This window comes from Gavia stellata, chromosome 2 (assembly GCF_030936135.1).
Source record: "Gavia stellata isolate bGavSte3 chromosome 2, bGavSte3.hap2, whole genome shotgun sequence".
Classification (NCBI taxonomy): Eukaryota; Metazoa; Chordata; class Aves; order Gaviiformes; family Gaviidae; genus Gavia; species Gavia stellata.
In genome coordinates, this window is record NC_082595.1 from 194885 (window position 1) to 210858 (window position 15974).

The 15974-nt window shown below is 39.6% G+C and overlaps 1 protein-coding gene across 2 annotated transcripts in view; it reads right to left on the reverse strand.

Annotated features, from left to right (window-relative positions):
• Positions 1-13371, reverse strand: part of RAB3GAP2 (RAB3 GTPase activating non-catalytic protein subunit 2) — a 50514-nt gene extending 37143 nt beyond the window's left edge. The window contains exons 1-2 of one of the 2 annotated variants that reach the window (XM_059834936.1): positions 13263-13371; positions 2058-2122 (exon numbers count right to left, since the gene is read on the reverse strand). In XM_059834936.1, the coding sequence (XP_059690919.1) occupies positions 2058-2122; positions 13263-13371 (174 nt within the window). Of the gene's footprint in view, positions 1-2057; positions 2126-13262 lie in introns of both variants that reach the window. The other variant, XM_059834930.1, reaches the window with a different exon arrangement.
• Positions 13372-15974: the final 2603 nt, after the last annotated feature.

Consider the following 15974-nt stretch of genomic DNA (forward strand, 5'->3'; position numbering starts at 1 on the left):
TTGTCTGTTGACAGATGCCAAGTTCTATAGCAACAATTTTTCCCCAATTACTGGCATTTTTCAAGACTTTACAAAAATGTGATTAAGTTGTCCAGGATACTCACGACAACTTTAACTCCTCATGACAGAGATAAATGTATCATGTACACATAGCCAAAACCCAAAGAAAAGCCTTGTACTCAAAGAAAAGCCTTGTACTCATTTTTAATGTAATGATTTACAAACTGAGGAAAAGAAACAGAAATTAAAGGCTTGTTTAAAGATTAAAAGGAATTTAAATTATATCTCAGACAGAGAATTTAAATAAAATTATCTGTATGCATAAACAAAGAACTTGAAATCTAAAGACATAAAATATGGCCATCTTGTATCAGTGACAAAAATAAGCTAAGAATTAAAACAGGAAAAGCACTGAACTTGTCAAAATAAACTACTTTAAAAGGTGAAAGACAGAATTAGTATAATCAGCATTTAAGACAAGATTTCAACATCATCCCTACAAAATAGCTGATCAGTTCCATAAAAAGACACCTTATGGAAGAAAATAAAATTTTATTTTTTTTAATTTTCCATGCCTTCTCAAAAGTTGCTGTGTTCCATGAAATAGATACTTGTCCAGGTGAGTTGAGTAATTCCAAGAAAAGATGCATTTTACACCAACTATAATGCAAATCAACCAGCAGTTAAAAATTTTAACAAGGGAATTCATTGTTATATCATACTAATAATTCTCAACTCTATGCTAGACTGATGCACTCAATTTTGGTGTGTGTTCAGACATACAGACTCACATATTTACATGCTTCTACACAGCACAACCTGTTTGCTGTGGATGACAGTTTTTCCTTTTTAAGAGTGTGACCTGGAACCACTAGCAACTTTGAAGGAAAACAAGCAGAGGAGAAGGAGGTCTTTAGCAAGAAGGGCGTGAACTAACTGGCAGAAAAATCTGACATTTTAAATAGTGAAAAAGACGACAAATTCAATTTAGTAACACCTGCTGGTTCTATCAAATTACAACTTAAGTAGTAAACAAAGCATTTGTCCTCATTAAGTTAAAAACTTTACAGCACATCTTACAAAGATGTAGCCTGAGAAACATACTTATTTTATGGCAATTATAGGGGAGCTGAATACCCATCCTATTTAGAAGTTTTTATACTCTTGTTATTCCCTGACATCAGCACTTCATCCCTGGGAGACAAAACTCTCCTTTCAATTTGTTTCTCACCTCAGCTGAAAAATCTGCTTCCCTGCTGAAATAGGTAGTTACAAGGATACTGCCCAACTCCTTGGGCATACTGAGATAAAGACAGCAGATAAGAGAGTTTTGTTAGCAAGGTGAGGTCTGGATTCCTCAGTCTACCCCCTTAGCTCTCTCTAACAGGGAATTAATCAAGCAACTCTGTTCAGATGATTCATTCAGGTGCAGAGGATTTCTACACAGACCACTTCGCTAACATTTCATGCAAGTCAGCTGGCAGCTACAAGTCTCAGCCTGACCAACAATTATAGACTAGCCCCGTTATTCTTAGTTGAACTAGTTGGACAGAGGGATGTTTTTCCCCCTTAAAAGAGCTACTGTGCTGCCCCATCCTACAGATGTAATTTGATCCCTCCTGTAATACCATCCACACATCACAACATAAAAGGAGTACTATGCGATCATTAGAAAGATGCTTGTGTCAGTGGTTCGTGATTTAGGAGTCTTTGATTTATATTAATTCACGGTAGATAACTCCACTGCCATGCCCTACTGTCTCTGGCTAGCTATAGGACAAAAAAAGATACCCCCAGCTGCAGCAGCACAGAAGATGTATGTGTACTCTAATGAGAAAAAACCTGTAGAATACAAGAATATGGGTAACATCCAAGCTACACTTAGAAACAATTACAGGAGCAAGGGACAAACAAGCAGTCACATTTAAAACACTGGTCAAGATCCTTCTGGCTCAGGTGATAACGATATAGGAGAAAAAACATCACATACACACACAAGTGGAAAAGTCTTTTAGAATAGGCAAGTTAGCAATGAAAACTCATATATATGAACTTACAGGTTCTTGTAATTCTGCATCACCCCAGGCTTCCCAGCCACCATCTTCCCAGCTTGTTGATTTGCCTGCTTGAAGTGAAAAAAGATTTGTCACATGAATACAGCATAGGCAACACAAAACACAATCAAAAAAGATTGCTGGTGGTTGTTTTCTTTTCCCCACCAATGCATTGTAATTTCATTTATGGCAGATACTAAACAAGTTCTACAGAAAGAACCATGAAGTGGTAGAAATGGCTGTCTTATTTCTCTGTATATACTTCCATTTTTGACACTATGGAAAAGTAGTAACAGAAGAAGTAACCCAAGTACCAATTGGAAACAGGTGTAACAACACCTGTGTCAAATTAATTCTGACAGACTGCATCTAGAACTCACGGCAAGTAACATCTTACAGTACCTGGTACAACACATCATTGATCCAGTAAAGTGCAGGGCCCCTCTGCACTTTACTAGAACAAATTATTCAAATTTGTCTTTTCTCAGTCTCTCACTGACATTTCAAGAAAGCTAAGACATATTTCCAGTTTTATACAGCAAGCTGAAGCAAAGAGTGTGGGCATAAGGGGAGGAACCCTATGTGTCCACTTGGCAAAAGCTTTCTCCAGTGGGTACAGAGACTGACGACATCACTGAAATTTAAGCTTTAGCTTGATTTATCTAATCATTACTACTCCAAAGACAACAAAAGCCCCATCTTGTACATATCAGGCAGCTACAGAGGGAAAGTAAGGGGACAGCAGGCTCTCTCCAACCCTTCGGGACTTTGTGTACCTGTCCCCAGATACCTTACTAACTGATATAAGACAACACGTAACACACCACAAGAACCACATATGCACAATTTTATGAGAAACAGTATTTCTATAAATAAGTAAAATATCTTCCTTTCCATAATGATGGATTTTTGCTTGGTTTAAGTCAATTGCACGATCAGCCAGTAGCAACGTAAGTTTATTTTAACAGGAAATTTTAACATGGAAATTCATCTGTGACAACAAAACACCTGAGCCCATGATAATGCAGATCCCACCACCACCACTCCCAAAGCAGCCAAAGAAAAAGCTGAAGCTGTGGCCTCTGAGAGGAAAATGAGCACAAGGACCTTTGCTATTCACCTCTTTACAAGACAACACAGAGGAAAATTAATGAGACACTGATCAGTTTCAATTATGTCACTCAGAAACCTCAGAGAAACCACAAGCTTACCAAATACCTCAAACACCTGAGAAAACAGAGATTCACAAAGACAGGCCTACTTCTCAGTTGCCTTGTAAGAGTTAATATATTAGTCATATAAAAAACATTGGAAATTCTTTCATCTAAAAATACAGAATTTGATGTGAACATAACAGCGTATGCAAAATGTAATTATGCACAGACATTTAGTAGTAAAAGATGTACAATTCTCAAACACCACCATCACTGGGACCCCCAATAAGTCAAAAAGCATCCCTGTAGTTCAGTAGAAAAGCCAAACACTGACTTCCATCCAGAAGCACTAACATGAAATCTGAAGCAGTAAAATCAATATTACTTCAAGATATTTCCAAGGATTTCTTTCAAGTTTCTCATTACTTGATGTCATGCCTACACTTACTTTAAGAAGCAGTTTAAATGCCATGTCTCAAATTAGTTTAAATTCAGTCTTAAACAAGCAAGATTTTGCCATTTTGGATGGACAAACAGTCTGGATAAAAAGGTTTGTATCACAAACACTCCAATTTTATTTGGTCTGAAATCCCTGGTTCCTTTGCCACCAAACAAAGCCAGGAAGAATCCAGGACAAGAAAACAGAAATCTGCATTCTGTCTGTTCAGGCAGATTGTTTTTAACTTTTTTATGGCTAATGGAGACAAAAAAACTTTAAAAAAATATTTTAGCTTAAGAAAGGAACTTTCCACCAATGCTGTTGAGAAGGTATTTCACAAGACTGTAGAAGACAAAATGCCCACACCATGAATAACCTTTGTTAAAATGTAAAGGTCTGTACCATCTACAAAATGGGTGAGTCAGCCAGTTTTACTGCATCATCATCAATACAGATCTGACTGTACAGTTATTTCAGGCATAACTATACAAACAACAAGCTTCCAAGGGTCACGGTCTCATCTTGTATTTGAGGCTGAGAATTTTCCAGCATACAAATATATAAAGGAGAATTATAGCAAATACTTTTGAATATAAACTGCAAGAAGAAAGCAGTAACTAACTTCAATGTTTAGTTTAAGATAGCTAACAAAATTCTACTTCTGTTTGCATGTTATTATCTCAAAAGGCAACGAAATCTCCTTCCTATAAAATTCACAGAGGACAGAAATCTGTCAGCATGCCAAAGTCCAGAGAGAAACATAACCATATCCAAGAAACACAGTCGGGGCCAGTGCCTTCCCCTACAGCACAGAGCAGACCAGCCTTTCCAAGAAACCTCAGCCACTTCAATTCTGAGACCGAACACACAACAGAAAACTTTAGCTGTGAGGATTCTTGCTGCCTCTTTGTGAACACCTACATTTTCATGGTTGTCATCTTCCTCGGATGAAGCTAGATTAATCAAAAAAGGATGGAAAAATGAGGTAGTGGTGAGGCACCATCCCACTGACAAAGCTGCAGAGATCTTTCGGAACTGCGACCTGCTCTGCAAAGCCAGCATCTCCTCCAGCTCACAAGGATTTACAAGCTTGCTCCTTCATATCCAGCCTCCACATTGTATAGACTGCCCCTGAATGGGCTAATCATTTGTATTTCTTTAGTCCCTGCATGCAGTCTTTCCATACATTAATTATTTTTTAAAAAAGAGGTTAAATTCAAAATAAAATTGTTTCCTTATCCATTTCATTCAGACACTTCACCTATGCAATGGCTAGTGAAGCAGGGTATTAAACAATAGACAACTAATCTCTGGAACAACGGACAGAGAAGCAACAGAGGGATACACCTGTAATACTTTAACTCAAAGCACACTGTTATTCACCTGTGACAATGAATTACAAAATATTCCACAGAAGCTGTCAGCTTGCAGAGACTTCCCCATCCACCAGCACCTGACAGTGTTGGTCAAGTAAGAGATGACACAGGATCTAAGTTCTGTCTACAATGAAGATTTTGAAGAAATACCCCACCATTTCCTTTAGTAACACTGCAGATTAGAACTAGCAACTCTGGAATGAATGACATTATCTAGTAACCAATACGTAAACAAGCCCTAAACAGTTCTTGACTTGCAACGTATTCATTTCTTCCAGTCCACTGTTGGGAAAAATCAAGGTTTCCCATGCAAATCTACATTTCTATTCATCTCCATCTCTCACTAGTAGATGATGTTTGGTAAACAGTTCCCCTATTTTGATAAAGCAGCAGCAATATGTCAGATTTTGCTTAAGTGCGGAGATTGCAAAAATAGAAGTTCCATCTACTGGGTCTACAAGAACCACTTCACTCTCTAATTTGAAGCACATCGCATTAAAGCTCCATCATCAGCCCATGTGAAACTTTAGAGCTGCTTTAAATGCGGCACATTTGCAGCATTGGTGTTAACATATATGAAAATCTGTTTCAAGCATGTTTATCATAAACTTGAGACCCTAATGAATAATTTCTACTGATAAGTATGTTTTGTTCAGAAAACAGGAAAAGAGGAAAGAGAAACCTTAGCAACAGATCTAGACCAATGAGGTCTAATTGCGATTTAACAGGTCAAATTCAGTATGAAAGATGTTTTTACTCAGTCTAAGAGTTCTTCCCCAAATCAGAGAATATCTCTCTGAGCACAGAAAACTGCCAGCATCCTCCCTTCCAGAGCATCACAATGACCCGGGGCTGGTAGCAGATGCCGTTCCCACCTGCCGTCACCTCTATGTTCCAGCTCTATGCAGCAGGTACCAGAGGACATGGATGGCATGGCCATTGCCCAGAAGACTCTACGTTTGCCCAAGTGGGAGAGCATATGTTGAAAACTGGACCCCCAAAGCCACAAAGGTCAAACTACCCCCACCTACACTGATATATAGCTTTAAAACAAGCACGTTTATGTTGACAGACTTTTTTTTTTAAATAACTAAGAAAACTTTCAACTCATACACAAGCCAATAATCTGTCCTCAATAGGTTTTAGATTATTTGCCATAAAATATCAAGCTGCAAAAAACTATTCTGTACACTCTTTGTACATATAAAAATTATAAACAAAACCAAGACATGCATCAGTTTGCTTCATATCTTAATGTACTGGTTTTGGCTGGGATCGAGTTAATTTTCTTCACAGTAGTGGGTATGGTGCTGTGGTTTTGGATTTGTGATGACACAAACACACCAATGTTTTAGCTATTGCTGGCCAGTGCTTACACAGCATTAAGGGCTTTTCTGTTTCTCACACTGCCCTGCAGCAAGTGGGACGGTGATATGCAAGAAGTTGGGAATGGACAAAGGACAGCTGACCCCAACTGTCATATGATGTTGTGCCCAGCAATAAAAGCCAGGGGAGAGGAGGAGGCAGGGAGGGGGTGACCTTCAGAGTCATGGCATTTGTTTTTCCAAGTAGCTATTATGCGAGATGGAGCCCTGCTTTCCTGGAGATTGCTGAACACCTCCCTGCTGATGGGAAGTAGTGAATGAATTTATTATTTTGCTTTGATTGCATGCAGAGCTTTTGCATTACCTGTTAAACTGTCTTTATCTCAACCCACAAGTTTGCTCACTTTTACCTTTTCAATTCTCTTCCCCATCCCGCTATTGGGGGAAGTAAGCAAGCAGCTGAGCATTATTAGCTGCTTACCCAGGTTAAAACATGACACTTAATTGCATGCATGTAGTTTGTTTGTTTTATGATCTTCCAGCTTGTTTCCTATCCATGCTTTAAGAATTTATAAAAGGAAGTAATAGTTCAAGAAATGATTGCTTATTAAGTGCAAGAGTTTCAGATTTTTTTCTATGTATATATACTGCAATTCTGATAACATTGGATTGCATAATTAGTGAAGAAATAGAAGCAGTTTCTTTTCTCTTCAGGCCAAGGAATCTTAGAAATAATTTAGAATCCTCTTGCTATTCAGTAATCATAGGCCATTTATTTCCAAAGCTCCTCCAACATGGAGACTGACAAATATATTAGGTTGTTTTGCCAGCATTACTAGGAAGCCCCTTTTGAGACTAGTATTTCATTTGTTTTCTCTTACCACTTCAGACATCCATAAGTGGAAAGAAAAAAAAAGATGACACTCAAACTAAGTTAGCTCGCTAATCTGAAAAAGAACCTTGTGAACAATTTCTCTTCCTTTAGATGGTCACAATTGCTTTCAACAGATAAAAGACAAGTAAGTTAAAATTAATCCAGGTACTACATAGATTCTTTAAAGTAATGCTGCAAATTTCCATGGTTTACAGTTGTAACTTAACTCCAAAAACAAAGTTTGAGGTACCATGGGTGGGTTGGGGGGAAGCTTTGTGATGCTATATAGCACAGGAAACAAATGAAACAGATTACATAAAAAACATAGTATTTCAGCTTTCTTTCAGGTGTGACAGCTTAAATTATAGCAAGAAAGAAGGCAATCTACCCAGTAAAGGAGGTGTTAAAGCAGCAAAACACTCAGGTGTGAAGATAATTTGGACAAAGTATTCTGACAGCATTCTGTTGTGTGTTGAGAGCATGTCATTTAGTCTTCCCCATCTCAAAATGTGTTAACAATAACAGATGTAACACAATGCAGGTAGAGTGCGTATTTTTATGATATTTTACGTGAAAACTGAAAGAAAGGAATCTTAAATGTATATAATGCAATCTGGAGAGGGAGGATCCAATTTAAGAGGCCATACAAAAAAGCTTGTCAGAAGACTCTTCAATAGGAATATACCAAATTCAATAAGAGGGATACAGAAACAGTTAAGAAGAACCCTACTGTTAAACGCAATCTAGAATTTGATTTTGTAATTTTTTTTTCTTTGTAACCTTGTTTGCAACTCTGAAATAAAAAGCCTGGCCTTCTGTATTTCTGAATTAAATTAGCCAATCCAGATAAAGCGAAGTGTGCAAGCACAACTCCAAAGATGTTGTTTAGAGGAAGAGCTGGGCTGAAGAGCACTTTTCAGGATGCTGTCAAGCCATCTTTCCTACTGTAAAAAGAAGCAGTAAAGTGACACCTCAGAGCTACCGCCCAAATCAGGGGGTTGATTTTTTTTCTTCCCCCTGAATTAGCAGCAGCATCTCAAAGTAGTGTGCTGTGCCACACACTGCTCTGAAGCAGTCAGCTCGCTACCATAGATGCAGGTATCATTGCTTGGGAACTCCCGAGGACAAGTTTGGTTTTGGGCTTTCTTCTTATTAATTTCATTTAGGTAATGGGAGATAAACACATCTAGGAACAAAAAACATCTGCACAACAGGAAAGTAGTGATTTTTTTACTTCATATTAACGCCCCCGAAGTTTAGCTAGCAGCAGTCCTACCTGGCTATGTCACTGAATTGCTGTCATCAAACCCATCAAATGTTTTAAAACACACAGTTCAAGCTCAAAGTCTACTGGAAGAACAGAGACACGTCACTTTAGATAAACTGCAGTTAAATTCCTCAAATTATAAAGATTACAGAAAATGTTATGTGTCTTTATTGCTCAATTTTCTGCTCTTTTCAGTTAAATATCCATTAATTTCTTAATGGTAAAATTCTGTTACGCCTGTGAAGCTCCATCACATTTTGTAAATAAGATGGATGTTTTCATTCATGTGTACGCCTTATTATAGACAGTTGTATAATACAGTTAACTGTTACAGCTGTATTCTGATCTAGCCAACACGCATCCCAAAACACCTTCAACATAGCAAGCTCTCAAATTAAATGTAATGCAAATACTTCTATTCCCAGTATTTGCACGTTTGAAACAGCAGTTTTCAAAGCCACTTGGGTACCACTAGGCTCAAGCTCCACAGAGAATTTGTGCCTCATTATTAGCATTAACTTTTCCCAAGCATCTTAAACTCTCATGCTTTATTCGACTCCTGTTCATCAAAACATAGAAGAGCATTCAACCCCTTTTTTTCCTAGAGAATAAAGGTATGAGAATTTTATACGAAGCATCTTTAACCAGTTTACTCCATAATACTGTTTCTATTTAAGCCACGTGAGGCAAGATCCACCCCAACACCTTTTATTCTAATATATACAATTAAAAAGTAGCTATATATTTGTATCACTACAGATCAATGGTCACCTCAACAGTCTATGAAAATTTCTTAAGTTATTTCAGCACTGCGTTATTAGCAATCTTAACATATGATTGCATAACACAAGCAAGGAGAACGACATGCACCCTTCCTTCCAGTGTTTCCTGACCTGGGAGGAAACAGGCACCTGCAGAACTGACTTTACATGAGGTTCAAAGGAGGAGGACACCTTTTTTTCTCCTGCCCAGTTTACCAGACAGGTATATCCTTTGCACAAGCTAGACAAACTGTTGGGCTACAGAAAAATATTAAGTGAAGTTGTAGTTGATAGGATGCTTTTCATCATCTTTTTCTACTGTTGAATGTGTTTAAGTGTTTACCTGTACAAGGGAAAAAAAAAAAAATAATCAAGTTCCCTTAGAATAAAGATGCAGGGTTTTTTTTACTACATCTATATTTTTAATATATGTAGCACTTTGATAAGCCTTTTCAAATTAAATTTAAAATTGACAACCTAGATTACCTTCTTTTAATTAAATGAAATATGTCACTATGTCAAATACAACTAGGTGAGAAGGTACAGCTTTTTTATTCATACTAAAGGCATCTAACTTCTAACTTTTATTAAAGTCACAGTATCACATAGTGGTTTAGAAATGTATACTGCTTGCATTTTCAGAATTAAGCAAAGTCTTTTCATTTAAAATGTATCTACAAAAATGCTTTTACATTGACCACCCTAGATTGTAGTGAGGCCAATAGGCTCACAGAAAATATATTGGTTAGAATGAAAAAAAGAACAAAGCTAAAACAACAGAAAAATCTTCTCTGATCTATAACTAAGAAACCAAAAAGGTAAGACCTATAGCTTCTAATAAAAACCGCAAAACCCACACATTGAAGATCCTGGAGGCACCTTTTCAAAAACATTTGCTATCCAAAATCTGACAGGAGCTTTTGAAAATTCTACTAAGCACCTAAACATTAAGTTATGACTCAAAAAAACAAAAAAAAAGGTAATCAATTTGTTAAGTGAAGTACTCTTTGTTTAATAAAAATATTTAATATGAACATTTATTTTCCTGAGGTAGCCAACATTTTTCATTTAACTATAAAGTTTAAATACTATAAAGCTTAAAAACTAGTTTAACTATAAAGTTTAAATACTAGCGAAAGAGTTTCCATACAAACCCAGCGTAACGTTTAAAAAAGAAAAAATAGTAAATAAAAGGTGCCAGTTCTCCAGTTTAAAATAAAAAATATTTGTAACTTTGACATGTGTTTATTAAGCTATGTTTGTTCCCATATAAACAATTACATAAATATTAAGTTTAGTAGAAAAGCTGTATTTGATAGCAAACGAACATATTTTCTCTGTTGAACTTATCAGTAAAAACAAACTACTCATTAGGGCTTTTTTCCCTAAAGAGTAAAAATATAAAATCAGATTAAAATTCAAGTTTTTAAATGCACCACTTTAATAAACTACTGCCTTAAACCAGTACATTCTGCCAATGGAGCACTTTTTACCAGAGCATTCCTTGATAAAAACACATTTATTTATATCTTGCTTAGTTAAAAATATTTGCCCTGGCTCTTTGTGCCATAAATGCAATATGCCGCTCAACTTTTAGTTGGCCAGACCACAAAGTAGCAGCAAAGCAGATTTGGAGAAAAAAGGGTAACAGGAAGAGAATCTCCTGCTCCACACAACCGAATCCATTTTTTTTCTAACTTAGGATACGTCCACAATTTACTTATTTATAACTTAGCATACCTCTGCAAGTTGTAACAGCGTTTCTCCCTGTCAAAGATGAATGCACTAAGGATTTCTGCTTCAAAACTACTAGCTTATAATCTTATGTAAAATTCACTTTGGGAACTCTTACTCGCTTACATTCATGCTCATTTATCCTGAACCTTGAAAACAGCTGTGGTATCAAAAAATTACAGGCACAAATCCAAAAGATTTCAAAAAGTCTAAATGAGCAATACTTTGAAAAATACTTGATTGCGACACTCTGCCTTGATGTCTGAATAAGCAAATATAAAAATACTCCAGAATACAGCCAACTCATTAAAATGGAATAACAGCACATTTTAGAATATGTATCTTCTTTGCTTCTATAATTTTTGTGTTTTTACAACACACTAAATATGTTCTCTCCTTACTGCTGCCATTTGATAAATCCACTCCAACAAAAGTATCCAAAAGTTAGTTTACACAAACTTCTCTCACATGTAGCACCAAATACAGGAGAAATATTTTAATTTCTTTTAGCACTTACTTTTAGAAACACAAACACATTACAACCTTTTGATTTTATCTTCAGTATTCAAGAGGCACTAACAGGACCTTAATGGTTCCAGAATCCCTCCTTTAGATACGGATGATACCAAAAGAAAATCCATATGGAATCCGTATGCATTTTTCAGAGCATTACTGGAGTCAAACAACAAGCACAAGTAGCAGCACATTACTGTTTCCTACCAAAAGTTTTGGACAATGAAGACTGGCTGTATGAAATTCTTCCAGCATTACTTTCTTCCAAGTGCATTTCAACAATTAAGTAAATTAAATTCAGTCTTGAACACAAAAAGAAAGCAATAATAAAATATAACAACAGGTTTACAGAAGCTTTAGTGGTAAAGTTAACTAGCTGAACATACAGTCTACTTTAAAAACCTTTTTCACAATTGTTGTGTCATCTTTTTACCAGGACCTGTAGTGACAGGACAAGGGCCAACAGTTTTAAACTGAAGGAAGGTAGATTTAGATTGGATATAAGGAAGAAATTTTTTACAGTGAAGGTAGCGAGGCACTGGAACAAGTTGCCCAGAGAAGTTATGGATGTCCCATCATTGCAAGTGTTCAAGGTCAGGTTGGACAGGGTTTTGAGCAACCTGATCTAGTGAGACGTCTCTGCCCATAGCAGGGGGGCTGGACTAGATGGGCTTTAAAGGTCCCTTCCAACACAAACTACTCTATGATCTCCCCCTCTTTTAATTCACCCCCAGACCTTTTAAGCTTTTTAAACAAACAACTTGCTGCTTTCTCTCATAGCTCTGTTTACAGTTGAGAGGATTTTACAAGCATCCTCATTAACCTCTTCAAACACTTTCCTTCCATGCTGTTGCCAGAAAGCCAAAACACCAGCCAAATATAGTTAACACAGTACAGTACTAACAACATACAGGCCACCGTTTCATTTCCCTTTACTGTCTATCCTGGGCATGGATCTGTTGGTTCTTCTTCTCTGTTGAGAATCCAGCTTCTGTGCCAGACAGCTGAGCTCTGTGCATTGCCTCACACAACAAAAATCTGGTCCACAACTTCGGACTCTAGTTGCTTCAAGATCTACTGCCTTTTAATTTAAGCTGCCAAGCTAAATCTTTAGTATACTTTAAGTGTGTTTTGCATTATTAGACAACCCTGCATGCACAACGTTTGTTAACTTCATCAGAACATCTTCAGACAACTGCACTCTCTTAGCAAGAAAATTATGAACTTTCATCTCGAAGTTCGTGGCACACGTGGTCTGTGGCCAAAAAGCTTCACCTACAGACTACAGGATAATGACGGACACCTGAGAACAACTGAACACCTGAAACTTTCGGACAGCAGGAAAATCAGAACTTGCAGGTGAAGATGTGGCACCTGTAGCAGGACATCCACCCTTCACAGCCCTTTATCACAGTAACGACGCCGAGCACTCAGCCACCCGCGGCTACCCCCTGCACGCCCCGGCACACCCTCCAGCGGATAGGGACGGTTAGGAAAGCGAGGACGAGCGGGCCCAGAGCCCAGCCGGCACCCCCGGCCTCACCCTCAGGCAGCCCCGGCTACAGCCACCGGCCAGGGGCGCGCGGCCCCGCCGGTGCAGGGCCCCATCGCCGGGCGGCTCTCCACGGGAGTGTCGAGACTCCCGCCGCACGGAGCCCCGAGGGGGCCGCAGGGAACAGCCCCGCCGCCCACGCGCCCCGCTGGGCTGGGCTGGGCCGGGCCGGGCCGGACCCCCAGCTCCTCACCGCTCTCCTTGCCGACTCACCGCTCTCCTTGCCGGCCGCGGCGCTGCCCTGGCGACGGTGCGGGCACAGGAAATCGCGAGCCGCCTCCAGGTCCTGGAAGTGGCCGAAGGGAACCAGGGCGCACGACATGGTGCCGCTGCTGCCGCCGCCCAACCCGGAAACGGTCGCCGACTTCCCTCACGCCCGGCGCCGCGCGGCCCTGCGCATGCGCGACGTGGACAGGCGCGTTCCCCGCCCCTTTCGCGTGCCGCGGGAGCTGTCACGTAGCCCCGGCAGCCCTTGGGAGTGGCAGTCGCGGTGCAGCGCCCGAGGGGTTCCGCCCGTCTCGGGAGTCGCGGGGATGGGGCGGAGCCGGCTGCAGCCGCGGCCTAGCCCGCGCTCCCGCTCCTATTCCACCAGGCAATGACGTGGCTGCTCGCGGTCGTAAAACAGTGGTCCGGCGGAGAGGCGGCGAGAGTCTCTCCGAAGAGGCGGGCTGGCGGTGGCAGGCGCTGCCTCCCCGCCGCGGTTCCTGAGGGGAAAAGCGGTCTGCCTGCCCGTTTTTCCCCTGGGCCCGGAGCCTGCAGCTGGATGGGGCCTCTGGGAGGGCCTTGTGCCAGAGCAGCGCGGCTGGGGTACGAGCTGCCGTGTGCGTGCGGCCCTCGGGGCGGGCTCTGCTCACGGCCCGGCGCCAGCACCAGGGAGCGGCTGTGAGGGCCAGGTCTTGGCCAAACCCTGGAGGAGGAACAGCCGCCAAGTCCTGTGTTGTCCTTTCAGGGCCACCTCATTACGCAGTCAGTGGCAGTAATTGGCATGTGAGAGTTGATGACGGTGGCTGTGTACATGGCAGGGGAGACAAGACAGCTTCCCAGCCAGCCTGGGTCTAAAGGAAGATGCTCTGACATGCTGATACAATTTCATCACCCAGGCCTAGTGATGAACCAGCACGGCCCTAAATGTCTATGTTACTTCCATGAATAGGGAACACCTTCAAGAGATAGTGAGGACAGGGTTTCTTTCCATCTTAATTGCTTTTGCAAATAGAAAGCTTTTGTTTGGGTTTAAAGTCAACCAATTTCTTTTCCTTCTCTGGACATTGAGGCATCTTAGTGGCAGCAGTGGTTATGACAGTGAGATTTGCTGTGGAGTGACATCAGTACGGTGTTGACAGCTGATCCACAGACTCAAAAATCTCCCCTTAGGGCAAGGAGAAAAAAGCACGTGTGAGAAGAACACCAGGGGATGTTTTCTGGGTCCCAAAGAAATAGAAATTGCCCTGTCTACGGGGCTTAACTTTTTTTTTTTTTAATGCTTCCTACTTTACTAGGCTCTTTTTTTATTATAAAATCCTGTTGCTTGTTTTCACACAGATGTCTTTTATCTGGTAGATAACTGTACATGTGTGTCTTTAGTAGTTAAAAGCAGAAATGACTGAGCAAGTAGTCCAAGTCATTCTGAAAGTTTGGTTTGTGGTCTAGGTTTTTTGGGTGGTCTCTAAAGACCTTCTAAGACTGAACACATTTTTATGAAGGGAAGTTTCATTCCAAAGTGGAATCCGTTCAAACTTTCCTGAAGGCACAGACTGTAACAGACTATAAACTCTAGAAAATCTCTGTCAGACTTTTAAAGAAACTGGCTTTAAGTTACCCTGACTACTTTTTAATGTATTCAGCTGTTCTATTTTGTTGCAGTAATCGGGACCCAATAGCATTTTTGCCCTTAGCAACAGCAGGCTCATTTTGGTTTTACGTTTAAAATCTGTGGTTCATCAGGTAATACACAGGTTAGACTTGAATTTAAGGAGATGAATAATCCCATGCCTACTCAATACAGAGTTGTTGAATCCTGTTTTTCTGAACAGGCATAAAATTGCATGCTGTGTACCAATGGGAAGGAGGTGCTTTGAGAATAAGGTCACAGTGTGGGAAAGGTTGAAAGCAACTGGTATGGAGGAATGGCTAATGACTTTGAAGATGCTCTAATTAAACATGTAAAGCCTGTGGGGGAAAAATATATAATGACATTTTCGATGTGTAACATGCAAAGTCACTGGTAACATCAAGTGAATAACTAAAGAGTATGCAAGAAGTTAAATTAACAACCTGGTTGGTCATTCTTTAGTGACACTTTTATCACATTATGAAAATTTCCTTATTTAGAGACTAGTGAACAGTGTAAGACACTGTCATATCCCTCTGGTTTGCTGTACACAAAGAAGTCAAGTTACAAAACTGCCAAGATACTAATTAATGCATAAAATAAGGCAATGAATAATTCAGCAAATGACTTAATATTTCAAGACAGGGTTGAGCTCTGATGAACTCGCGTTATCACTTTGGCTACTGAATTACCTTTTGTATGTTTGTTATACCTTCTTCAATAGTTACTAATTTTTAAATATTCATTATAATTATATGGGAGTCTATTAAAAAAACACTTTGAAAAACTTCTGTCATAAATATTAATCAAAGTCCTTAAAGCCATTCAGATAAATGCTTAATATCCAAAACTAACAATATATTTACAGTAACAATACTTTGTATTTATATAGGTCCTGTCATTTGGCAACCTTAATGCAGTTTACAAAAACGCATAATTATGGATGTTAGGGATTTTCACTTGGGGAAATGAAGGTAATGAAAGGTTAAGTGATTTGCTCAGGGTCAATCCACAGACCTGTGGAGTACTGTGAGTAAAACTCTGCTTTCTTCATCATCAGTGATGATCTCCACCTGTCGTTCATTCATGCTAGG